General features: G+C 30.8%; 1 protein-coding gene across 3 annotated transcripts in view; it reads right to left on the minus strand.

The window, feature by feature from the left end:
• RALGAPA1 (Ral GTPase activating protein catalytic subunit alpha 1) overlaps window positions 1-26,576 on the minus strand; it is a 307,831-nt gene that overhangs the window by 178,022 nt on the left and 103,233 nt on the right. For 2 of the 3 annotated variants that reach the window (XM_051977982.1, XM_051977983.1), the window contains exons 12-17: window positions 23,975-24,115; window positions 22,586-22,734; window positions 21,395-21,524; window positions 18,816-19,053; window positions 13,969-14,130; window positions 4,677-4,817 (exon numbers count right to left, since the gene is read on the minus strand). In XM_051977982.1, coding sequence (XP_051833942.1) covers window positions 4,677-4,817; window positions 13,969-14,130; window positions 18,816-19,053; window positions 21,395-21,524; window positions 22,586-22,734; window positions 23,975-24,115 — 961 coding nt within the window. The remainder of the gene's footprint in view (window positions 1-4,676; window positions 4,818-13,968; window positions 14,131-18,815; window positions 19,054-21,394; window positions 21,525-22,585; window positions 22,735-23,974; window positions 24,116-26,576) is intronic. The other variant, XM_051977984.1, reaches the window with a different exon arrangement.

Genomic DNA, 26,576 nt, shown 5'->3' on the forward strand with positions numbered 1-26,576 from the left:
GTCCTCACCAATTTTTGCATGATAGAAGGAGAACTAGAGAGTTGTTGATCTCAATAAGATCTCTTATTAATAATAGTGATTTTGAACACATTTCTATTTATCTTGCAATGAAGACTGGTTAATTCAAATCCTTTAACAAATAATTGAGGAATGGCTCTTGGACTTACATATATTCCTAAAAAAATGATTTTTTTTCTTTGTATTATTAGCATCCTCTACACCCAAGCTTCTGAAATCATACACTGCAACTCTATATGGGGTCACGTAACTGAATATGGGGGTAGCAAAATTATGACTTATTAGCAGTAAATGTTTTATTTGTGTACTTATTTTATATATCTATATATCGGGAATCTCACAAAAATTTCTCAGACTAAAAGGGATCCCAAGTGGGAAAAGTTTAAGAATCCCTGCTCTACATTTTTAGCCCATCTGGCACACAGTAGTAACTTGATTAATCAGACTTTATCAATGTTTTTTGAAGAAAATATTTTCTCACATATATTATTTCTCTTCTACTACAGCCTTCATTAACTTTACTGATACAAAAGTTTTAAAATTCTATGTCTAATGTTGGCAATATCTTTTATACTCTCATTTATTCTTTGTATGATTAAGAATTCTTTCCCTAAACTGGGACACTAATACATTGTTAATGGAACTGTGAACAAATCCAACCACTCTGGAGAGCAATTTGGAACTATGCTCAAAAAGTTTTATCAAACTGTGCATATCCTTTGAAACAGCATTATTACTACTGGGTTTACATCCCAAAGAGATCTTAATGGAAGGAAAGAGACCCCCATGTGTAAAAATGTTGATAGCAGCCCTTTTTGTTGTAGTGGCTAGAAATTGGAAACTGAATGGATATCCATCATTTGGAGAATGGCTGAAAAAATTATGGTATATGAATGTTATGGAATATTATTGTTCTGTAGAAAATGACCAACAAGATGATTTCAGAGAGGCCTGGAGAGACTTACATGAACTGATGCTAAGTGAAATGAGCAGAACCAGGAGATCATTATACATGGCAACAAGATTATACAATGATCAATTCTAATGGACATGGCTCTCTTCAACAATGAGATGATTCAAACCAGTTCTAATTGTCCAATAATGAAGAGAACCATCTACACCCAGAGAGAGGACTATGGGAACGGAGTGTGGACCACAATATAGCATTTTCACTCTTTCTGTTATTGTTTGCTTGTATTTTTGTTTTCCTCAGTTTTTTTTTCTTTCTAGATCCGATTTTTCTTGTGCAGCAAGACAAATATATCTATATATATGTATGCATATACACATAATGGATTTAACATGTAATTTAACATGTATTGGACTACCTGCCATCTAGGGGAGAGAGTGGGGAGGAGGGGAAAATCTGGAACAGAAGGGGCAATGTTGAAAAAATTGCCCATGCATATGTTTTATAAATAAAAAGATATAATAATAAAAAAATTCTTTCCCTGAGACATAGTTGTAAAAACTATCTGATCATGTTCTCTTATAATTTTATTCAAATGCAAGTCACATTAATTTTCAGGTTATTGTGTCACATGGTATTAGAAATGAGATTTAGTAAGTTTTACCAAATTTGTTTCCAATTTAATGAAAAAAAATTTTTTTTTCTCCTGAGGCAATTGGGGTTAAGTGACTTACCTAGGGTCACACAGCTAGGAATTGCTAAGTGTCTGAAGTCACATTTGAACTCAGATCCTTCTGACTTTAGGGATGTGGCTTTTTAACGAAAAATTCTTATCAAAAAAATTCAGCTTTATCAAACACAAGGTTACTGTTTTACATTGCTTTGATTTCTGGATCACCTTATCTTTTTACTTTTCTATTTATCTTATCTATTTTTCTCTTTCATAACTAGTAACAGAAAGTTATGCTGGCTAAATCTGTATAATATTGTTTGAAGCTTGGTAATACTTTAAGATCTCTTTATTCTACTTTTTTCCCCCTATTTCCCTAAAAGATTATGTATCTCTTTAATATATTTAATATGTATTGGCCAACCTGCCATCTGGGGGAAGGAGTGAGGGGAGGGAAGGGAAAAGTTGGAACAAAAGGTTTTGCAACTGTCAATGCTTAAAAATTACCCATGCATATATATCTTGTAAATAAAAAGCTATGATAAAAATAAAATAAAATAATTACAATTTTTAAAAAAAGACTATGTATCTTTTTTTTATTTTCATGAATTCTATAAAGGTTTTTTCTATTTCTAAGAACTGTCTCTTAAGGAATTTGATTGGCAAATCACCTAATCTATAAATTAATAGGATATAATGTTTTTTATTAGATTGATATAGCCTACCCATTACCAATGATTATCTCTCCAATTATTTAAGTATACCTTTTTTTCTGCAAAGGATATTTCATAATTCATTTTGTTTATATGTTTATTTCTCTTTTTTCTGTTTCTTTTTTCTTTGTTCTATTAGTATAAAATAGATTCCATAGTAAGCTTGGAAGTCATGATGATTTGAGTCTGAATCCTGCTTCAGATAAGCTGAATTGTGTGGTGTGGCCATATAATTTATCCCCTCTCCATTTATATTTCTCATCTCTAAAATCAGGATAACAATAGCACTAATCTCACAGAGTCATGAGAGTCTGATGAAATAATACATGTAGAGTATTTTGCAGTATTTTAAAGTACTATATAAATGCTTGTTAATATTATAAGCCCTATAATTTCATTACAGAGACAAAATTAAGTTTTAATCATCTGACCATCTAATTTCATGTAAAGTGAGGAGGGAGGAAGCATACTAATCCCAAAATATAAAGGCAAAAACTATAAGAGAAATTTTATGCAAAATAAATACAAACTCCATAAAATTTCTGGGAATTAACCCAATAAAACACAAAATATTTAGATAAATATAATTACAGAAATAATCACTTTAAAATTCTGTTTATATTACTTTTGTCTTTGCTTTGCACTCTTTGTTCCATGTTTCAAATGAAAAATAGATTTTTGTACAGAATCTAACTATTAATACAATGATCAAGGCAAATTTTGATCACAAGAGTCACACTTAAGCCTCAATGGAATGAGAACTCTCCTCTGCAGTTTTTACAAATTTATTCCATTAAACTGACAGCTTAATTCTGCCAGCAATTGTTCAGAGGAAGAAATAGGGGTTCTAGCTCTTACTGCTACAACTTTAGTACTGAGAGAACTATTAACATGTATAAAAACAGCCTATTTGCATTTATATGCATCTTTTTAAAATACTTTTGTTTATCATAACAGATTTTTGCCTAGATATTAAGAATAAGAAAAAATAAAATCATCAAGGGGAGGGTAATTAAATTATAAATTACATAATATATTCATTCTACTTTGTAAGTAGACAAAAGAAGCCAAAAAAACATACTTTTAAAATTTTCCTCAAAAAAACCTTATGAAAATATTAAAACAATCTTTTCCCACATGGTATCCTGAAATATGCAATATAAACATGTCTCATACAAAACAATTTTAGATCATAGTTTATTGTTTCACAAATTACAAGGAAAGTCTTTACTAGATGATAACGATAATAAAATCTCTATTTTGTATTATGATACCAAAAGAGAGCTTCTATTTTTAAAAATCTTCAACTTTTAATTATCTACCACAGTTATTTTAAGGTTCTACTAAGAATTAGATCTCATTAATGAGATAAAAAGATTATGTCAGAAAGAAAATTTTAAAGCAAAATCTAATCAACTGTAATTGATTTATAAATTGAACACTGTTGTTATTCAACTTCAAGGAAGTAAAAGAAAGGTTTCCAACCTATATTCATTAGTACGTAGTTTGTTTAAAAAAAAAAAAAGGCTTTAAATAAAGAATACCATTCAACCTCTGCTCATGTAAGGTAAGCTATAATGCAGAAAGAAGTTGAAAATAGAGGCCGGACATAAGAATGTGTGTATAACTGAAATTATCTATTCCAGGCATAGAGTAAAAATCATGAAGGAATTGAAAAGAATTTAGGAATACAAAACTGGACAATTTTCCAGATCTTCTTCTTTGGACTTACATTATATAGTTTCAATATTTTGTTTGAAATCAAGTTAATTGCACTATCACCATTATTAACCAAAGAATAAAAAAGTATCCCAAAACCTTAATTATTTTAGTTATCTATTCTTGGGGATCATTGGTATTACTATTTTTAGTTTCATTAGAATGGGAATTAAGAGCTGATTTCATAATGCATGTATATAAAAAGTTATTTTGGTATAGTGGTATAATATTTTTGGCCTCTATTATTTTCTGAGTAACATTCAAAAATTTTAAGACAGAAAACTTAAAAATCAAGGTTCTCTTTATGAATGCTTTTTCTACATAAATTCTGAGCAGCCATCTACAAAGGACACAAACGCAAATTGGCATTCTTTTACCAAGTGGGGAAAAAAACAAAACCAAACTTAAAAACATAAAAATTTATAACTAAAATTTGGATATTGGCACAGCACTAACTTAACACTTCCAAATAAATTATGAAGACCGCATTAGAATTCATATGTTAAAAATGTTTATTTTCATTACTTAATCACATTCCCATACCTCCCCCTAATAACTAACCTTAAAGAGTTTACTGATTAAGCAAAATTTAAGCAGGTTTAAAAAGTGATAAGGGGGATGCAGAAATTAGCAGAGGTAGCACTACCTGAAAGTTCATCAGAAAGGGGAGTGAGAACAATATCAGGCAAGAAGGGTTTGGAAGTATGGATCAGAACAGGAGCACTTTTAGCACTGCGTATATAGACCGATGGCAGAGCACATTCACCAATGGATCGGCTTCTCATGGCTTTAAAAAAAGGAAAAGAAAGAAGTGGGGAGGGAATAAAGAAGAGTGACTATAATGAAAGGCTTGTGTCACAGAAAAAGCAGCAACAGAGAAAACTTAAAAGGTACAAAGGAAGAAAACTTTAAATTAAAACATTTCAGCATGGCAGTTATTGGTAAGGCTATAAGGGAAAAAAATCAGGACATAAAAACAATATTCTGAATTAAAGGTTTTTTTTTTTTTTTTTTTTTTAATGTAAGGAAGGAATAATGACTTTTGTCACAGCAGTTAACGATGATGTTTCAGTAAAAACAACAAATACTTAACTTAACATTTTTTCACGGTAACAAAGTTTGAAAAATCAGTAAATTCACAAAACAGATGCTCTGAGAACAAGTTGCTTTTTTCACATGAGAAGCTATTTGTATCATTATTGTTACTTCTCTGAAAAGTAATATATAAGATAATCAATTCTCTGGTAGAATTCTCTTACAACTAAACTTAGTATTCCTCAAGTAATAAAGAAAATAAAAATTATTTCCAATCAATTAAAAGATCTTTACTGTCCCCTAATCTTTGTTTACCAAAATATAAGCCAAATTGTCAATTTTAGTGTTTATTCCCAGAAGAATAAGATATCTTCATAAAATTAGTTTAATAACTCATATTAAAGATAGATATCTTATATAACAAAATAGGTTTAAAGTAAAAGAAAATAATTTCACAAACAAAATGCTTAAAGGGACCAGGAGCACATACTTGTAACAAATCCAACTCACTCATTCTATAAAGAAAGCAAAGCCACTGCAGATGAAACTTTAGTTGCCCAGGATATTACTAAGAGGTTTCAACAAGTTATAATTAACGGGAAAACAGTCTATAATCACAACATATTTTTTTAAAAATGAAAATTGGACTAATTTCTTCAACTGAACTTGTTTAAAGATATTTATTAATTTTTCAGGTAAATGATATTAATTTACAAAGTAAACGAAAATAGCAGTTTATATCTATATAGCAATTTATGATTTACATATTACTTTCCTCATAACAATCTGGTGAGACATAAGTATCCCTATTTTACAGAAAAGAAAATATACTCAAAAGAGGTTAAATGACTGAGTCCTGGTCACACTATTAAATGTTAGAGACAAGAACAGAATTAATCCAAGCAATCTGACTCCTAGGCTAGCACTTTCTCTATAAGAAATTTAAAAAAAAAAAAATCACTTTTGGTTCTATTTATAAATTGTATTTGGAATTTTAAAGTTTTTTCCTATGTTTAAATCTGTCGAATTTTACAGTCTATAGATGAATTAATCTATTCTTCATATTGAGGTATAGAGACCAATGATTCATCTAAAATATCTTCCCTGAGAAATGGAATAGCAGGATCTGGTAAATATTAGCATCAGTTCCCTTGGGATTTGTTCCCTTTTCACACAAACAAATCATGATTTTACATCCCCTCTCAAATTCCTCTATATCTGCAAAAATTTTGTTTTTATATTTTTGAGAACCTTAGCAAAAATTTCTTTTGTAACTAATTATAATACAAGGAATTTGGCAGCAATACCTTCATTTCAGTATATTCAAAAATTTATAAAATTATGCTAGTTTTCCTCATTACAAAGTTGGTGGAAAGATGAAGCTCATTCAACCTTCTATGTCAGGCTAAAGACAAACAGCTATAATAAAAACATTTGCTAACATTCCTTTTGGCACAAATACTAACAGGTTTCCCAATCCCTTATGTATACCTTTTATGAACAGGTGTTCAGGATAGGGAAGGGAAAAGTTCAATCCGCAAGGATGCCAATTTTTTTAAAAATCTCATTAAAAACACTTAAAACTCTTTGGGAAGGAGGAAGAAAAGAATTTAGCGAAATGTAAATTAACCCCCCACCCCCCAAAAAAAACCAACTATTCTCAATAAAACAACATACACACTACCAAAACAGTTCTAATTTTTGACTAAAAATAAATGTGTTGAATTGTGAATGTTACATAAGAAAAGTCCACATTCTTTAAAAAACAACAACAACAACTGTATGCAACTTTTATGTGTGCTGGCATAAAAAGGGCACAAAGATAATACATAAAACAAAAGAAAATGGAGCATTTTCTAACTACAAAAGATTTCTATTTAAAATATATTTTAAAAGTATATCAGTTACCAAAAGAAAAAGATGGCATATGTTTATACTTGTATATGTGACTTGTATAAATATCTGGGATTCTAAATTGAGATCAGCTAACATAATCAACACATCAAGAAGATGTAGCCAAAAAGATTAATAAGACATTCATTTCTAAAGTTGAATGTATGGTCTTATAGTCACAATATACCTTTTCTTTTCTCTCTCTCTCTCTCTTTCCTTCTTTCACCTCCTTCTCTCTCTATCATAAATATACACACCTACACCCACCCACCCATACATACATATCAACCAACCAGGGCCTCATTTTGAAAGGTTTAATATCAGCATGCTGGTATTTGGTTGATAAATTCTTTGGGAATAGTAACCCATGAAACACATAAAATACAAAATGGTCCTCAATCTTGTTTGACTTCCATTTCTACACTGAAAGTGAAAAAGTGATATGAGGTTGTGATATGAGTCACAGTCCCCAAATCAATGGTCTCCAATATCGGGGGGAGGGGAGGGGAGGGTGAAGAGAAGAGAATGCTACACGTTCTCAATGGGGCATGGCATAATCTCAAGGAATGACCAATCAAGGTGAATTCATAATACTCTACATTTCTCTCTTTATGCATTGTCGTCACCCAATACTCTCCTACCCTCCTACAAAACTTCTGGATTCCAATAGATATGCAATTCCCACCTTTTCCCATTATACTCTAGATATAGGTCCTTTAGGTCAATTTATAATAAAAACAGCTGCATAGGGAAAATTGCCCTACCCCCACTAGAGCTACACCTTGATCCCAAGATTACCCCATGAATATGGGACTAGTATGACTCGTTTTTAGGAGGATCATAGTCACACATAATAAGTAAGTATGGATGAGCTATAATTTCACTGAATTATCTTTCCTACACAATCCAGACTTCCTCATTTTTGTCATAAGTACCACTGAGCTTCCCAGATTCACAATTTCAGTCATCTTCTAATGCAGGAGTGGGAAACATCCAGGCTGTGAGTCAGATAAGGTCCCTAAAATAAGGCATGTAGGCAATGATTAGCTGAAAACTAAGTACAACAACTTCCCACTGTTTGAGCTCTTTAAACTGATGATTTTGTATGGCCTGTCAATGATGATATAAATATCCAAATGATGGCCCTTGGCAAAAAACAAACCAAGGTTACCCACCCCTGCCCTAATGTTTACTCTCATTTGAGCCACATATCCAAGGAGTTGTTAAATTGGATTGATTTTACTTCCATAAAATCTCTTTTAATCTTTTTTTTTCACTTATAGAACCACTAAGCTACTTTGGAACCCCTAGATTGGACTACTGAAATACTAGATTGAGTAGTATGCCTACTCAATAAAGTCTGTTGGTTCCTACTAATTACAAAACATAATTTTATTTTTATCTCCTTTTAATTTTTATGACTTTCATAATATATATAATTGTTACTATGATGGTATATGTTATACTAAAATATAAAAAAGTAAACAGACTTATATTGGGAATATGTGTGCTCGAAAAGTGTTTTCAAAAACTTCAAAAAAAGTGCTCAAAAAGTTATTTTCAAAAGTGGGAACACAAGAACAATGAATTTATAATCAAAAGATGTGGCTATCGGAGCAGCTAGGTGGCGCAATGGATAGAGCACCAGCTCTGAAGTCAAGAGGACTTGGGTTTAAATCTGGTCTCAGACACTTAATACTTCCTAGCTGTGTGACCTTGGACAAGTCACTTAACTTTAATTGGCTTAGGGAGGGAAAAAATATGGTTATCTTTGCTATTCATTACCTATATAGCTTTGGGCAAGTTACTTCTTCCCTGGGTTTCAGTTTCATCATCTGTAAAATGAGAAGGGTGGACTAGTTGGATAATTTTCCTCCTGTCTCTAAATTCTAAGATCCTTTATAGATATTTTTACATCAATAAAATGAGAAGATATAAGATTTTACAGCTCAACAGAAGGACAGCATACAGATTCTATGTGGGAAGGAAACAAAGTGGTAAAATAGATTTTGTTGTATTCCCAAGGTCATCAAAAAAAACAAGATTCAATCAGACACTTGTCCATTTTATTTCCTTTACAAGAAGTTTAGGCAAAGGAAACACCATGAAGAGAATTGCAAGCTTATGTACCACTATGAGGAATGAATGAAAAAGTACATACTGAGCACTAAACATGCCAAACACTAAACTAAGCACTACACTAACACTAAACTTAGACAAAAGCTAAGACATTCCCTGCCATCAAAGACAATCTACTCTAATGTGGGGTGAGAAAAAGAAGGGAACATTTCAAGAAATGTATGTAGATAGTAGCAAGGCTAGAAAATGCTTAGGGATTTAAGTGAAGCAAAACTGTGGCTAGGTCAAGATGTGGTGAGAGCCTGAAGCAACCACTATTTAAGATAATGAAAGCCCCAGAACTGGAATTTCTGGGAAAAGGATAAATTCTTTCAGGACATGGTCTTTAGTCAAGGAAGCAAGAAAATTCTACAAAGAAGATAACTAGTACATTAAATTAATTCAACATATATCCTTTGTATTTGGTGCTCTTTACATGAAATTAGATATGACAAGATAACAATGTTGAAAAAAATCATTGAGCATTAAACAAAAGAGATCAAAGGTTTGTAGACTACTCAGAAGTCTCATTACTGTATATTATGAATGCTTTCTTGGAAAAACTTTGAAAGTGCTAGATGAACACAAAAATACTGGTTACTGATTTGGGAATCATTCAGCTGTGTGTTTTCAGGTCAAAATGAACACTGTATCAGAAGAAAGGAAAAATTAAAGTAATTCCATGTAATTATAAAAGCTCTAACCTGCTCATATACTTAAGCTCTGGAATTTGAAAAACAGGAAATAGACACAGGATGAAGACTGATTACCACGAATTTTTTTAAACAGATATAAAATAAATCACTACAAAAGATTCTAAATAAGAAAAGTCCAGAATTTGTCTGGCCAATACTTATCTCCTTGAAAAGAAAAGTCATAACCAAGAGCACTTCATTGGAAAAAGTAAGCTTATGTGCAAACATTATGGTGGAAGATAAAGAATATAAGCAAGATTACCACAGAAAACAGCATAAAGCAATAGGGAAGAAAAGTAAATTTATAGATATCTGACTATGAGTCAAGTGAATCAGAGCATTCTAAGAATATTCAGAATTAATAAACTGGATAAAGGACAACAAATAAATACGATATGAATGAAAATGCATCAGAATTTCTACAGTGATTCATTCTCTCACATCAATAATAGTGGAACTACATATACTATATAAGAAAGCATGATACCCAAGAAAATGAAGTTGAAAGCACCCAGACCTCACCAAACACCAAAGAAAATCATGCTAAGCACAACAAACACTTCAGAGAAGGGAAAATGCAGCCAAATCATGATGATCAAAAAGATGAATTATCACAGAATGCTCCTGCTTTACCACCACTAGGAAATCTTTAGAAGGATGCTTTATGACTCACTAATAGTATCTTTGATGAAAATATGTAAAGGGAAACAACAAGTGTCTGCTGAAATTCTCTTCTGAATCACACAAGTCATTGTGAGATAGAGAATACAAAATCAATGATCTTTTCATTATCAATATCAAGAAAGGCATTAAACCAGAAGGCATGTTTTTGCATATTGCTATATGACTATCACTCTGTCATTGAGAATTTCTCATACAGAGTCCAAATGGAAAAGATATTTCTTTTAGAAAATCTAAAAGCTATTTTCAGACATCCTTATGCTGGTAACATTGAACAAAGGAACATTAAAGAATCTTAATTAAGTATACATGAAATTTACTACTAAGTCAAAATAATAATCCACATCAGTCAAGTGGATATTGCCCAAATTATAAAACATACCTGGAGAAGCCCAGTGAGTTGAGTTATCTGTGTGTATGTATGTTCTTTATCCCCTCTCAATCTCTGTCTCTCATACACACACACGCACACAAACACCTCCCCCCCAAATAACAAAAATGTTACTCCCAAAATTGAACAAAAGGGAGAAAATGAGTGGCATTTAGGAAATTAAATGGAACTTTCAATGTGAACCTGTTATCTTCTCCCCAGAACATATCATTTTAACATCTATATTCAACATTACAATCTGAGAAAAAAAAAATGAAAATTCCAATTGGCACAGAACAGTGATATACATTGTCAAGGATGATTTGTACACAAGAAGTGTCATATAATCAAATATAAAAGGTATGCCAATCCTGCAGCAAACACAAGAGAATATAGAAAAACAGTACAAAAACCCAATGTAAGGCTTCCATGATATATGAAGGACTAATAGAATCACACAGGATAAGAAAGAATGGATGGGTTGTAACCTGTACTGATATAGAAAACATTCCAATTTATAAGAACATGGATATATTAAATCAGTGAATGTAACAGATGCCCATTAACTACAATTCCATTAAGCATACTGATAGTAGGCTTAATTTTTTTCCCTATTAAATCCTTTATTCAAGAAGAAATTTTATTAATTATTCATGATTTTAAAGAGGCATTAAGGTAGAGTAAAGCATTGGATTTAAAGCCAAATGTCAGGATTCTAACACTAGCCCTGCTGCTAAATGCCTGCAGGATCTTGGACAAATCCTTTCACTTCTCTAAGCCTCAGGATCTCCTCTGTAAAGGGAGGTTGAATCAAATGATCTCTTAAGAGCCTTCTTCCTTTTATCTATGCAAACTAAGAATTATCTTCAAATCACCTTAAGAGTACAAATATATTATTTACATAGCTTAATGATAGAAACATAAAAGAAAAAAAATTAATGAAAGATGGAAAATGAGCATAAAGTCAAAAGTTTGTACCATATATTTACTTGAGGAAATTTTCCAAGGAATTACAAAATTGAAAATCTTTAAACTTTTACTTGCTGGATTTTTGCACTAAAAATAAACTATAGAGTATTGTTATCTTGTTTTAGTTACTTTAATAAATAACCTTGCCTATAGCAATATTAAAATGGATGTCTAACACACATTAGTCTAAAAATTAACTGATTAAAAAAATGTAACGAAATGGAACCATGGGATCATAATTTAAAAAAAAAAAACTGCTTTCCTTAACATTTCAATATGCTAGACACAAGAAAAGATATGGGAACATTATGAAGAAAGAAGGCTGATTAGAAAAAAAAAAAAAAAAAAGACTAAGTGTAGATGCAGATGCAGAAATTACATGAATAAGAAGTGAAGTATTAATTTCTTTAAACTAAATGGAAAATCTAAGTAATTCAAAGTGCCATGTCTTAGAAAAATGAGGTTTTAAAATAACTAGAGTCCAGATATAAATTCTGACAATGTATTAATAAAGCACTAAATTAAGTGAAATCAGTGCTTCAAATTATATACTATGTGAATGAGTTTATTATGGTTTGCTATTTTCAGATATAACATCAAATGTAATTGATTAAAATATGTAAGTAAATCAAATAAGAGATTTGATCTCTTTTTAAAATTATAGTAATTTTTAAAAATTATTTTAAAATTTTAAAATTATAGTAATATAGTTTCCTCAGACTACTTATAATTTTAATCATCTAATAGTGAAGCAAATTTATAGTGGTTCCTTTCTTAACATTTTTAGTCTTATAATTCTTGGACAGAATTGTTTACCTACAAAGAAGAAATGTACAATCTTCTCTGTAAAAAAGGCAGTAGGAAAATTTATCATTTTCATAAGTTCGAGGCAATCACCACTTTAAAGTTTAAATGTCTTAATAAGGGTTATTTCTGAAAAGTGAAAATAATTACTACCATAAAATTCATTGGAATGCTTGATACAGCAATAAAATTGGTAAGAAATTAGGTTAAGGTGGCCACTTACAGATTTAATCAATAACATTCCCAAAACAAATCTACCAAACTTTGATTATTTACACTCACATTTAAATTTACCCACATTCTTTCCTAATACCGTTTTCTTGCTTACTTCTTCTTACTCAAGGTCCATTGCTGGCAAATAGAATGATATTTCCTGTATTTATTTTATAGGCACTGAACAATTGTGAATGTGACATCTTATGAACTTTAAAAAATTAATAACTACCCATCCCAATTTTCCATTACTTTTTGCATCTTGTGATTAGCGCGCATGCATTTTTTGGTAAACAGATGCATCTCAGCAAAAGGATTCATGTTGAATTTCTTTAAAGTAAATTCTACTTTCACCAATGACAACCATTTTTTAAAAACCCAGAGAATTCTTTAAAAAAAAAATCTGTACTATAGAATCTTATAGCTTTAAAAGGTATCAAGTTATTTGTTCAGACAAGATATCATCATTTTCCTCTCACATATAAGGTAATTAAGGTCTATAAAAGGTGAATTATTCAAATTCACTTAAATACTGAATGATAGAAATGACAACTCCTAATCAATGTCCTTTTCATTGTTCTAGAATAAATCAAATTGAAAATATGGTGAACTGTCCCCCTATGACACATTATTGTTTCTCTCTATAATTTCTCAGATCAAAGGAATGCTCCCTTAGCTGATTAAAACTGACATAGTTACTAAAGATAAAGACCATTGCTTTGAGTGGTCTGCCCAGTGGAAAAAAAGAATTCATTCATACCAGTGCCTAAGATCAGCCTGACTCTATAACTTCTTGAATAAATTCCCTTTATTATTCTTTCTTGGGGATGGAGGAATATTTACCATGTTTAGAAGAATTAAGCTACAATACTGTATTTCCACAATTAATAATTACCTACTAACACAAAAATTACTTACATTTGAACTCCAGATTCTGTAAAAGCCAAGGGGCTCAACTGTTTCAATTTTATATTTTTTTAATATATTTGGAATTTTACAGCACAGCTACATTAAAACTAGAAATGTCTATACATTGAAAAGTACTGAAAGATTCTTTACACACAATAATAAACAAAAATCATTTAAGATTTAACTTGAAATATCCAGAACCATAAAGTATATATCTAATAATATTTTGCTATTTTCTATTGCATACATACCAACTGTTTTCTGTCGAACTATACTTCTTGCCTTTTCAGTTCCTGGAGATCCAGTAGTGGTTGCACTTCGCTGTCTCATTGGGGCTTGTCCAGGTTGATCACGGCTCCATCCTTTGGAAAAGGACTTGTCAACAGATGTCTTTTGAAACTCATGTCCAACTCCTAGAAATATATTTTTAATCTCTCAATTTACCATCAATTGAAAAAACACATCTTGATTTCATGTGTCTCAGGATAAATCAGATATTACACTTCAAGGTAAAATGTCATGTACTGTCACTGTGAGAATTCCTATACCCTACCCCACCAAAAGCAATACTTTAAAGACAAATAATTTTATTAAATATAGTTATACATCAAAAAATGGAAGATCGGCATAGAAGAAGGGAGAAAGGGGAAGGAAGAAAAGGAGGGAGGGAGGGGGAAAGGAAGAAAGGAAGGAAAGAAGGGAAAGAAGAAAAGAAGGAGGGAAGCAGGAAGGGAGTACTATTATGAAGGAAGAGAAAATAATAACCACAATCTTCTTTTTATGTTTGTCTAGCTTGTACCAGAAACAGAAAGAGATTACAACTATCAGAGATTACAACTATGACTGTTTTGCCATTCTGGTTCATAAGGAAATCAAAGTTCTAGGAGCAGGTACTTACTTAGCTACCTGATTTTATAAAATGAGCAAAGATATCTTTAAAAATGATCACTCTGTGGTTAGTTGACTAAGCTTTGAGAATTATTCTCTTATCATTTTCATATAAATGTTCACTTTTTAAAAAATTAAATCAACTGAATAAATTAAATGCTGAAGAAGAAAATATTTTCAAGTAAGTCTTCACAGGATTTACTGCTAAGATGCCACCCAAATAGGAGGCAAGCTGCATAGCTCATATGCAGTATCTCCAGCAAAATCCTGAATTTTGCACCAAACTGAATAAAGATCAAGAAATGCAATGAGAAAATACAGTAACTAACTTCTTCTATTTCAAAACTGCACAAAAAGACAGAGAAATATTTTGAAAAAGAAAAAGCAAGCACAGCTAGTATTAGCATGACCAAAGATTAATATTGCAGTGTAAGAAATGACAAAAGGCCATTAAAGAATCAACTAAAAAAGTATTAGAAATAATCCACAACTTGAACAAAGCTGCAGAATACAAAATAAATCCACATAAATCATCAGCATTTTTATATATCATTAACAAAATCCAACAGCAAGACATACAAAGAGAAATTCCATTTAAAATAACTGTCAATAGTATAAAATATTTGGGAATCCATCTGTCAAGAGAAAATCAGGAACTATATGAGCAAAACTACAAAACACTTTCCACACAAATAAAGTCAGATCTAAGAAAATGGAAAAATATCAAATGCTCTTAAATACACTGAGTGAATATAATAAAAATGACAATACTCCCTAAATGAATCTATTTATTTAGTGCTATACCAATCAAACTCCCAAGAAACTATTTTACCGACCTAGAAAAAATAACAACAAAATGCATGTGGAAGAACAAAAAGTCAAGAATTTCAAAGGAATTAATGAAGAGAAAAGCAAATAAAGGTGGCCTAGGTGTATCAGATTAAAACCATATTATAAAGCAGCAGGCATCAAAACTATTTGGTACTGGCTAAGAAATAGAGAAGATCAGTGAAACAGGTTAGGTTCACAGAAAAAAATAGTCAATAACTATAGCAATCTAGTATTTGACAAACTTTTAGGTTAAGAATTCACTATTAACAAAAACTGCTGGGAAAAGTGGAAACTAGTATAGCAGAAAGTAGGTATAGACCCACACCTAACACTGTATACCAAGATAAGGTTGAAATGGGTTCATGATCTAGACATAAAGAATGATATAAACAAATTAGAACATAGGATAGTTTACCTCTCAGATTTGTGGAGGAAGGAATCTGTGACAAGAACTAGAGACCATTATTGATCACAAAATAGATAATTTTGATTATATTAAGTTAAAAAGTATTTATACATACAAAACTAATGCAGATTAGAAGGAGAGCAAAAAACTGGGAAAACACTTTTACATCCAAAGGATCTGATAAAGGCCTCATTTCTAAAATATATAGAAAAGTGACTCAAATTTATAATAATTCAAGCCATTCTCCAATTGATAAATAGACAAAGGATATCAAAAGACAATTTTCAGATGAAGAAAATAAAACCATAGATAGTCACATGAAAAGATGCTCCAAATCACTGATTGAAGAAATGCAAATTAAGACAACTCTGAGATACCACTACACACCTATCAGATTGGCTAGGATGACAGGAAGAGATAATGCTGAATGTTGGAGGGGGTGTGGGAAAACTGGGACACTGATACATTATTGATAGAACTGTGAACAGATCTAACCATTCTGGAGAGCAGTTTGGAACTATGCTCAAAAAGTGCATACCCTGTGATCCAGCAGTGTTTCTACTGGGATTATATCCCAAAGAAATCTTAAAGTAGGGAAAAGGACACACATGTGCAAAAGATGTTTGTGGCAGCCCTAGTGGCAAAAAACTGGAAATTGAGTGGATGCCCATCAACTGGAGAATAGCTGAATAAATTATGATATATGAATGCTATAGAATACTATTAACAACCAGCAGTATGATTTTAGAGAGGCTTATATGAACTGATGCTAAATGAAATGAGCAGAACCAGGAGATCATTATACATAGCAACAACAAGACTATATGATGATCTTTTCTGATGGATGTGGCTTTCTTCAACAATGAAAGGATTCAAAATAGTTTCACTTGTTTAGTGATGAAGAGAGCCATCTACACCCGAGAGAGAACCGTGGGAACTGAATGTGGAACACAACATAACATTCTCACTTTCTCTGTTATTATTTGCTTGCATTTGGTTTTTCAGTTTTTCTTTTCCTTCCTTCTTGATCTGATTTTTCTTGGGCAGCAAAATAATTGTATAAATATGTATACATATATTGGATTTAACATGTATTTCAACATATTTAACATGTATTACACTATCTGCCAGCTAGGTGAGGAGATGGGGGGAAGGGAGGAAAATTTAGAACAAAAGGTTTTGCAAAGGTCAATGTTGGAAAAATTACCCATGCATATGCTTTGTAAATAAATTTTAAAAATTATTTAAAAATTTTAAAAAGAAATTACAAAAGGCAAGGTGAGAGAATCCTGGAAAATATGAACTGAAGTGAAATGAGAAGAATTACAACAGTTTATAATATTATATGTATAATATTGTATTAAATGATATTATATTTTTAAAAATATACAATAATAAGATGTTAAAAAAAAAAATTGGGGGCAGATAAGTGGCTCATTGGATAGAGCACCAGCCCTTGAAGTCAGGAGGACCTGAGTTCAAATCTGGTCTGACACTCAAGACTTCCTATCTATGTGACCCTGGACATATCACTTATCTCCAATTGCCTCAGCAAAAAACAAAAAAAAACAAAACAAAACAAAAAAAAACTTTGAAAGACTTAATAACTCTGATCAACACAGATCAAGAGCAATTCCAATGAAGCATGTTTAATTACATCCAACGGACAAAAGGTTAAAAGATTCATTTTGAGGCATAGCCATTATTTTGCTTAACTATATTTATTTATTATTAGAAGAGATCTTGTTTTTTCCTTCCTTTCACTGTAGTGGGGGGAAAGGAGGAAAGGCAAATATGATATCCCTGACTTCCTTCAAAAAGAGGGGATCTGAAATGCTTTACATGTTATCTCCCTGCTTTGCTCCTAACTTTCCAGATTCATGTACTTCTAACTTCAGCTATCTTCTTACCCCGGAAATACCTCTTATTTCCTCCTCCAATTGGAGAGTTTCCATCAAGAACCTCCATTTAAGGAGATAACCAGGCCAGACTTGTTCACTTTTCGACTTAGTGTTCCCAACTCTTCAGATTTTTATACTTTATCCCCTTAGCATGCACCTACCCTACTATTCCCCAACTTGCCTCTACATACTTTTCAGCTTTCTTTTATGGAGGATTTTTGTCCCATTACAACATAAGCTCAGACTAACAACTAGTTTTCCTTTTGCTTGTATTTATATTCCAAGTGCTTAGCACAGCACTTAGAGAGTCTGCATTTAATAAATGTTCTATCTTTTAAAATGCACAGAATAAAAGACAGTCTAAAAGAAAGCACAGATTAACATGCAGAACTTATTTTCCTATTTTTTATTCTATATGTGTGGATATAATTTTTTTTGGTATTTAAATTCAAAAGAAAAATAAGTTTTCAATATATACTTTTATATATTAACAAATTATCTTTCCTCAATCCTAAAGAGGGAATTGGTTAGACATGATTAGGGTAATAACAATTCTCAGGAATATGAATTATAACAAAAGGAATCAGAGTCTAAGTATTAGAAGGGACATCAGAGTACAATCTCTAGTACAATCTCTTCATTTCACAGATGAGGAAACTGAGATTTAAGGAACCTGAAAATTTGCCCAGTCACACAAATAGTTAAGTATCAGACACAACACTTAAACGTGAAATATTAACAAAAGGGACTACCATTCTTATTACATCCAGTGTGGTTAATTTAAAAACAAACAAACAAAAACACTCTAACCAATGAAAAATCTACCAGATTTTGCAAAGAACTGTTGACTTCAAAATTTTTTTAATATTCAATTCATTTATATTATCAATTGTATTTCATATTATCTTAAGGCTTTGTTTTTCAAGTGCTGTCCAGTAATTCAAAGTTATTTTTTTTTTATTTGTTCTTAAAATAATATATAAATCCTGCTGGTACGAAATTTTATAGAGCTTTGAGGAAGAATCTAATTTTCCAACTGGGTAAGTAAAGTAATTTATAATATCATTCTTACCTTTGCCTTTGTGCTTTTTCTGTTTCTGTTCACTTAGTTTATCCAGTGGTAAATCATTTAGGTCCAAGCTATACAAATTTCTAGCTAACACTTTAGTTAGTGTCTCCATAGTCAATGACCATTCGGTGGCCAATTCTTCCCAATATGTGAGTGATGACAATACTGACAGTAAATCATCCCAAAGCTCCCGGGAGATATACACATTTAGATTTGCTTTGATCCAAGCTACAATAAGAGTCTAAAAAAAATTCCAAAGAAACAATTATATATATTGAAAATAAACTTGTGACTTAGAATGACAGATATTCAATCAACTGTTCCATCTAAAAACAGGAAAATTTTGATAGCCTTTTACCTGGTAATCATTTGTGGAAGCCAATGGGGTGGAAGAGATGTAGACTATTACATACTTTATGAGTAAAATGCCTATCATGAACATTTTTATAGTAAAGTTATTCTCTATTTTACCACAATACTGGCACGTTGCCAATACTGAAATAGAATTTCTTCACAAATGTAAAGAGAAATCACATTGTATGAAAGAAAATTAAATGCTTCAATATTTCTATATGAAGTAAAGGGTAAACCCTCTATAAAAATTTAGAGGGTTTATTTATTTATAACTAATAATTCTAAATTATTTATTTAGATCTATTTATTTAAGAATTTTATTTATTCTTAATTTATTTAATTAAGAATTAATTTATTTTCTTATTTATTAAGAATTAAAAACATTCATGGTTGTCTAATAGATAAGACATAATAAACACCTTCACATCTGAATTATTCTACTTTAAGTTTATACTTTTAAATATCTAATAAGAATATTAGCTATTATACTATACTAAAAATAAATCAAATATGAAAGCTAAGATTTACAGCATATATGTAGGATTTAGATATACGTGTATAAAATGTGTATTTGCAGTATATTTCTAAAATGTAATTCTCTCTTTTATTATATCAGTTGCAAATCTTTAGAGTAAGCATGGATTTAAGTGATGAGCTCAAGTTTTAAAACTCCAAATAATAATGGATTATTTATTATAACAGATATTGATAAACATATGTTATAATCAAAACATTTAAAATACATTTATGGAAAAGTTGTTCTACTTCAAAGGATTTTAAATCATTTTAAGAGAAGGTTGAGTATATATTTTGCCCAGAATTTGAAGATGTATTCAGGGCAGCTAGGTGGTACAATGGGTAAAGCACCAGCCCTGAAGTCAAGATGAGTTCAAATCCAGCCTCAGACACTTAACTCTTCCTAGCTGTGTGGCTCTGGGCAAATCACTTAACCCTAACTGCCTCAGAAAAAAAAAAAAAAAAAGATGTATTCAAAAACAATTCAATATATAAGTGTAACCTAAGTTAATGTCAAGTGATTTTATGAATATCCCCAACTATTAAGATCTATACTATAGAAAACTTTTAGTTGATATAATCATTCCATGTAGGAAGATATATATTCACTTATATTCATTCATCTTGCAATAACTGGGTTTTACTTTTTATTTTTTTAATTAAAAACATATATGCGAACAAAACATCATTTCACAATTTATAATTCTAGCATGACAAAAACAATTTATATGACAAATGAAATATTGTGGAAGCATATTAAAAAAAACTTTTATTTTTCAACCAAGAATATAAAAAAATAAATATTTCTCTAAAGTTCTTTTTAGACTTTTCCCTTCAGGAAAGTATGTAAAAAGTCAAAATTTAAAAATTGGAAAATGAATTAAGGGTGATACCAAATTTAGAACTAGAAATACATTTGATTTAGTTAAGATCATTGCCTTCTCCAGAAAAATAAGTTATGATCCACCTAAGGACAGAATCTTTTGCCCCCATTGGAATGGGCAGGGCTTTGAACAGAGAGAGGTCCTTTTGATTATTATCAATAATCAATTCTTTGGTGGAAGAGAGTCAAAAAGTGAGAAGTGGTCTTAGAAGTATTTCAAAAAGATTCACTAACTTTTGTTCCTTTAAATGGAGTAAACCTAAACAATGTTTTTTTTTTTTTCAAGATTCTTATAAATTTTACTTCCAAAAGATTTGTTTTAAGAGAAGTATCAGGGGACATGAAGGGACTTTGCCAGTTTGAACACTGGGTAGGCTTATGCCTAAGATGATTCCATTATCAATATTTGGTTTTTCTTCAACAATGATGAGTAAGAATCTTGAGGGTGATTATTTGAAGTGGAGATACTTTTAAGAATAAGTATTTTCTTATAATCTTGGATATTTGGAAATACTGAAACAAAATAATAAGAACAGCATTACTCATACAATCTTTTATTATTTTTTCAATAATTCACAAATATGTCAAAGATTATTATAAATAAGACAATAAACTGTATTCTACATCTATGTACATACAGATTACATATGTGGCCATATGACTTAAATCTTGGTAAAGAGAAGAACTTTTTTGTTTAAGTACAATTTCATTACTGTGCTCTTCAAATGGTGTCTTCCACATTAAAACTTTTCAAATGACATTAAAATGCTATTGAGTTGAAACTAATGCAAAAGCTTACATTAAAATTTTAGAAAAAAAAAATTATTGCCTGAAAAAGAGGTCCTGCAAGTCGACCGGCTAGTGTCATGTTTTTTCTGCCCTGATATTGCAGAAAAGCTTGTGATGGCATTTTCAGAACAGATTCAGTGACTCTTAGTAATACAAGCAGCATCTGTTCCCTTTAAAAAAAAAAAAAGACACATTAATCCTTTCTACTTATGAATACTTACTTTTACTTAATGTTTAACTTTTCAAATTGATTATTTTTGATTTCAAGAGAAGTTTATAGAAGCAGGTAGGTTGGGAATCACAAAGATAAGTTCAAATCCTGCCTTCTGCATCACATACTCACTAGCTATGTGATTCTAGCTAAGTCATTTAACCACTTTGTCTCAATTTCCTTACAGAGTTGTTACAAGGATCAAATGAGATAACATACATAAAGAAGTTTATAAACCTTAAGAGTGCTATACAAAAATTAACTTCTTAGTGTCTTTGCTATAAAAAAACATACTATCCTACTTGCTCCTTTAAGTTCTCAATTTATACCAATAATTGTGAGAAAAGGGGGACAACAGAAGCTAATTAACTGAATCCTCTACCATGGACCCTTTTTTCTCAGCTCTCTGACAAACTGTAATAAATATGTATGGGAGGTATTTGTCAAGAGGCAAAATCACGTCTTAGTTTTGTCTATTGAGATGTTCCTGCAGAAAAAGAAGAATGAACTTCTAGAGGTTAAAAAAAAAAAAAAATTGAAGAATTATGTTTACAAATGGAAATTTTTTTTTTACTGACAAAAAAGAACAATATATATGCCTTATGAAGTCAACAGATGATGAAGCCTTTTTTTTTGTATTTTAACATTTCTTAATTTATGGTTCAATTACAAATTGCCTAGGCACTAATCAAAATTTCCAATATGCATTTTAGATGCCTGTATTTTGAATTCAATGCTGTCAAGTGGGAAATTTTTAATGCTAATCAGGTATTTTACACAACTAAGGAGACAAAAAATTCTCAATTAAATCATTACATCACAACTTGCCTTTCACCTCAAACTGGCTCAATATCGAAAATCTGATACAGAGTTGGAACATGAAGAAATAATTGGAATTTTTTGGTACTCAAATATTGTTAAAAAGAGAGTCTCAAAACAATTCTTTATTTAATTCCTCTCACAAATGATATATATTTCTAAAAACATTAAAAACATACAAAAGATAATGGAACTTTTTACCAAGTCTTCTTATCCATTGATATTTGTACAACCATGAACCGATAAATATTAAGAATACGTTTACACATATCTGTGTGCTCATCTAAAAGACTTTTAATTTCATTTGCAGGTTCAAGAAGAAATATATTTGATGAGTTGACTATAAAAACCTAGAAGAAAAATGATTGTATAAATTAAAAATGACAATATATACCAACAATGGAATTTAAATAGTGAGAATAATAAATGCTACTAAACAAATTAAAATCATTACCCATTAAATTCACAAGTATAAGTTTAGAGATGTTTTGTAAAAACAAGGATTTACTTCTCACACAGTTATTTATTTTATGCTACTATACCCATTCACCTAGGACTACTGCAATAGCCTCCTAATTATTCTCCTGTGTCAAATTTCTCCATTTCAATCCATCCTCTATACAGTACCAAAATGTTTAAGTACAGATCTGACCATGTCACTCTCCAACACAATAAATTCCAACAGCTCCCTACTATTGGTTTTCAAAATCTTTCAAAACTTAACCCTTATCTCAAAATCCTCCTAATACTTGCTTTCCTGACAGCACTCTATGGTCCAGCCAAAGCATTCCTTACTAATAGCATGGCATTCCATCTTCCCTCTCAAAGTCTTTGCACTGACGATCCCCAATGGCTAAAGTAATACTTGCTCCTCAATTCTGCCAAAAAGAGTCTCTAAGTTCCTTTAAAGCACAGATACCATTTCAACATAATTCTTTTCCAGATCCTTCTCCTTCCCACCACCATCTCTTGCTAGCAAAACAAAAACAACAACAAAAACAAAACTCTATTATTTCTTTACTTTTCATCTTGTGTGTAAAACTACTTTATACTTATTTATATTTATTTTATATATTAAGCAAGTTTCTTAAGAGCAAGAATTACTTGATTCTTGTCTTTTATCTCCAGTCTCAAAGAAAGACTAATAAATGCTTTCTGGTTGATTGATTCCAGTAATATCTATGACATCTACAATTTATTTTTTGTTTCATCTATACAATGAGAATTAAACCAAATAATGAATATAGGTAACTTTACATACCAGGAGAAAAATCAAAATAAGTTCTTTTTTTAAAAAAGATTTACAAAAGCTATTATTTAGTTAAGCTGAAATAAAAGAATCATGATAATTATGTAATTTTAATATTCAAGAATTATAAATAAGATATAGTTTTCTGAAAAATAATTTTTAAAAATTTTTTAAATAATAGTTTTTAAAATATTCTATTCTTCTCAACTCCTCAGAGTTTTTGTTGGTCAACCAAAACAGAGAGCATTACTACCCAAAATGGTACAATTAAGATATAAATCAATAAAATTTTATTGTAAGAAAAGATTTTTGAAAAAAATTGAAAAAATAAAGCAACTTACCTGAAATATTAACTGGGCACCAGCTCGTATATTTTGGTCAGCATCTTCCATGTCAGAACCTTTATAGAGAGTATTTTGATAGGAGCCATTTTTTGTCCAACTGGAATTTCGAACATGACTTGATGCCTTGGTCACTTTTTCCTGAAGCATAAGATAAATGTCTCAATCAAGAATACTTAATTTAACATATGAAGGAAGCAGTTTTAAAGACTCAACATATGTGAAACAAATAGAAAAAATATAAACTGTATCAGGTTATATTGCTCAACAGGTTTTTAATAGCTTTTATGGAAAATGAGATAATTAATTAGGGAGAGATAAATGAACTATCTGGCTATACTAAGAGCATAATTGTAGCAGGATAACATATATTTATAATGTCCCAGTCATGTGATTTTTCTTCCAGTTTATTTATGAGTATTTGAGCAGGTAAGAGTAATCCAGAGCTAAAGTTTGACAAAGGATGAGATTGACAAGATAAGGGGATAAATAATTAGAGAGTAAAGCACAGTATAGATTTTAATTGACTAAATGGTTGAGACTGAGTAAGAAAAAAAGTACTGAGAGGTAAAGAAAGGAAGGGAGGTCTCAATGAGGTTAAAAAATAGGCTTAAAAGAAACGACAGCATAAAGGGAAATGGAATGTTATAATAAAAAAAATTAGAGCTTTTGTTTGAAAAAGTGGGTCAATTTGTCAAGCAATAAGCATTTATTAAGCACCTATTATGATGCTGGGTATACAAAGAAAGGAGAAAAAAAGAACTAAAAAATAGTTGATAAACTATTGGTAATTTGATCTTAAAAAAAGACAGAAATAAGAAAACCAAAATATCAATGAAGAAGATGAATTCGCCACCAGGAATGTAGGACTAATTCAGTATTAGAAAAACTATCGGTATAACTAACTGACAATATCAATAACAAAACCAAAAAAAAAAAAAATCATGCTTATCTGAAAAGATGCAAAAAAAGCTTTCATACCATACTTGTTCCTATAAAAAATGCTAGAAAGCATAGTTATTACTTTCCTCAAAGTGATAAGATCTAAACAATTGGAGAAACAATAATCCTCAAGAGTAAGCTGCTCCAATACAACAAAATGATAATTCTATCTAAATTAATTTATTCAGTGCCATGCCAATCAAACCAACAAAAAAAGAATTTTGTTTTACATAGCTAGGAAAAATAACAAGATTCATTTGAAAGAACAAAAGTTCAAGAATATCAAGAAAATCAATAAAAAAAAAAGTGAAGGAAAGTGTGGTAACAGTAGAATGGTAGATCAGTGGAAAACATTATTAGGTACACAATATAACTGACCAAGATTTTGTGCATTTTTATTTTGGAAAGTTTGAAATCAAAGTATTATATGATTTCCCATATGTGCAATCTAGTTGACTCTCTCTCTTCTATTCAATTTTGGACTCAACTAAGTATCCTCTGCATATCTGAGATTTATGTAATTACAGACCACCACTATCCAAATAGGGTATCAACAGAATAATTAAGACAATAAAAATTCTTTACCACTTGGATTTTTCTGTATGGATTCTTAGATAAAAAAAAAAAAATCAGAAATTTCATTTGGGAAGCATTAGGGCTTGATGTAGTCAGCACAATGTCATCTACAAACAAAAGCATTTGGAGGCCCTCACCATGAACCAGGAATCCTTCTTCAACTTGGACTCAGCCCTGGATCTCTTCTTCATAATAGTGATAGACAATTTAGTAAGCATATACTGTGCCACGTTCAATTCCTCACTTGATACTCTTTATCAGAATACTGCTTAAAATTTTTATTTTTTGAAAATCCTACAAACTTTATAGTCTATTGAATTAAACACTTCATTTGGTATTAAATGCCTGACACAATCTGGTACTATCCTAAGTTTCTGCTCCACCTCTTATTAATGTCCAACTGTAATCCAGGCAAATTATACTACTTCCCATTCCCCATTCAACATGATAAGTTTTCTTGCCTTTCCTTATATTTTTCTCTATGTCTGGAATCAGACATAGAGGCTTTCCAATATATATCTGATGAAAAATTTCCCAATTTTAAAGATTCAGTTAAAATGCCATTTTTTTAAAGAACCATATAATAATACCCTGTGCTCCAAAAAAATTTTTCCCTCCCTTGCCTCTGCCTCCTCCCCTAGACAGCAAATAATCCAATGTGCTAAACATGCACTTCTTCTATACATACTTATATAATTATCATGCTGCACAAGAAAAATCAGATCAAAAAGGGAAAAAAATGAGAAAGAAAACAAAATCCAAGGAACAACAACAATAAAAAAGTGAAAATACTATGCTGTGATTCGCACTCAGCCCTCACAATCCTCTCTCCGGATGCCGATGGCTCTCTCCATCCAGACCATTGGAACTGGTATGAATCATTTCATCGTTGGAAAGAGCCACGTCCATCAGAATTGATCATTATGTAATCTTGGTTTTGCTGTGTACAATGTTCTCTTGATTCTATACATTCACTTAATATTAGTTCCTGTAAGTCTTTCCAGGCATTTCTAAAATCATCCTGCTGATCGTTTCTTATAGAATAATAATATTCCATAACATTCATATACCATATTCAACTGAA

Source organism: Antechinus flavipes, chromosome 2 (genome assembly GCF_016432865.1).
Source record: "Antechinus flavipes isolate AdamAnt ecotype Samford, QLD, Australia chromosome 2, AdamAnt_v2, whole genome shotgun sequence".
Lineage (NCBI taxonomy): Eukaryota > Metazoa > Chordata > Mammalia > Dasyuromorphia > Dasyuridae > Antechinus > Antechinus flavipes.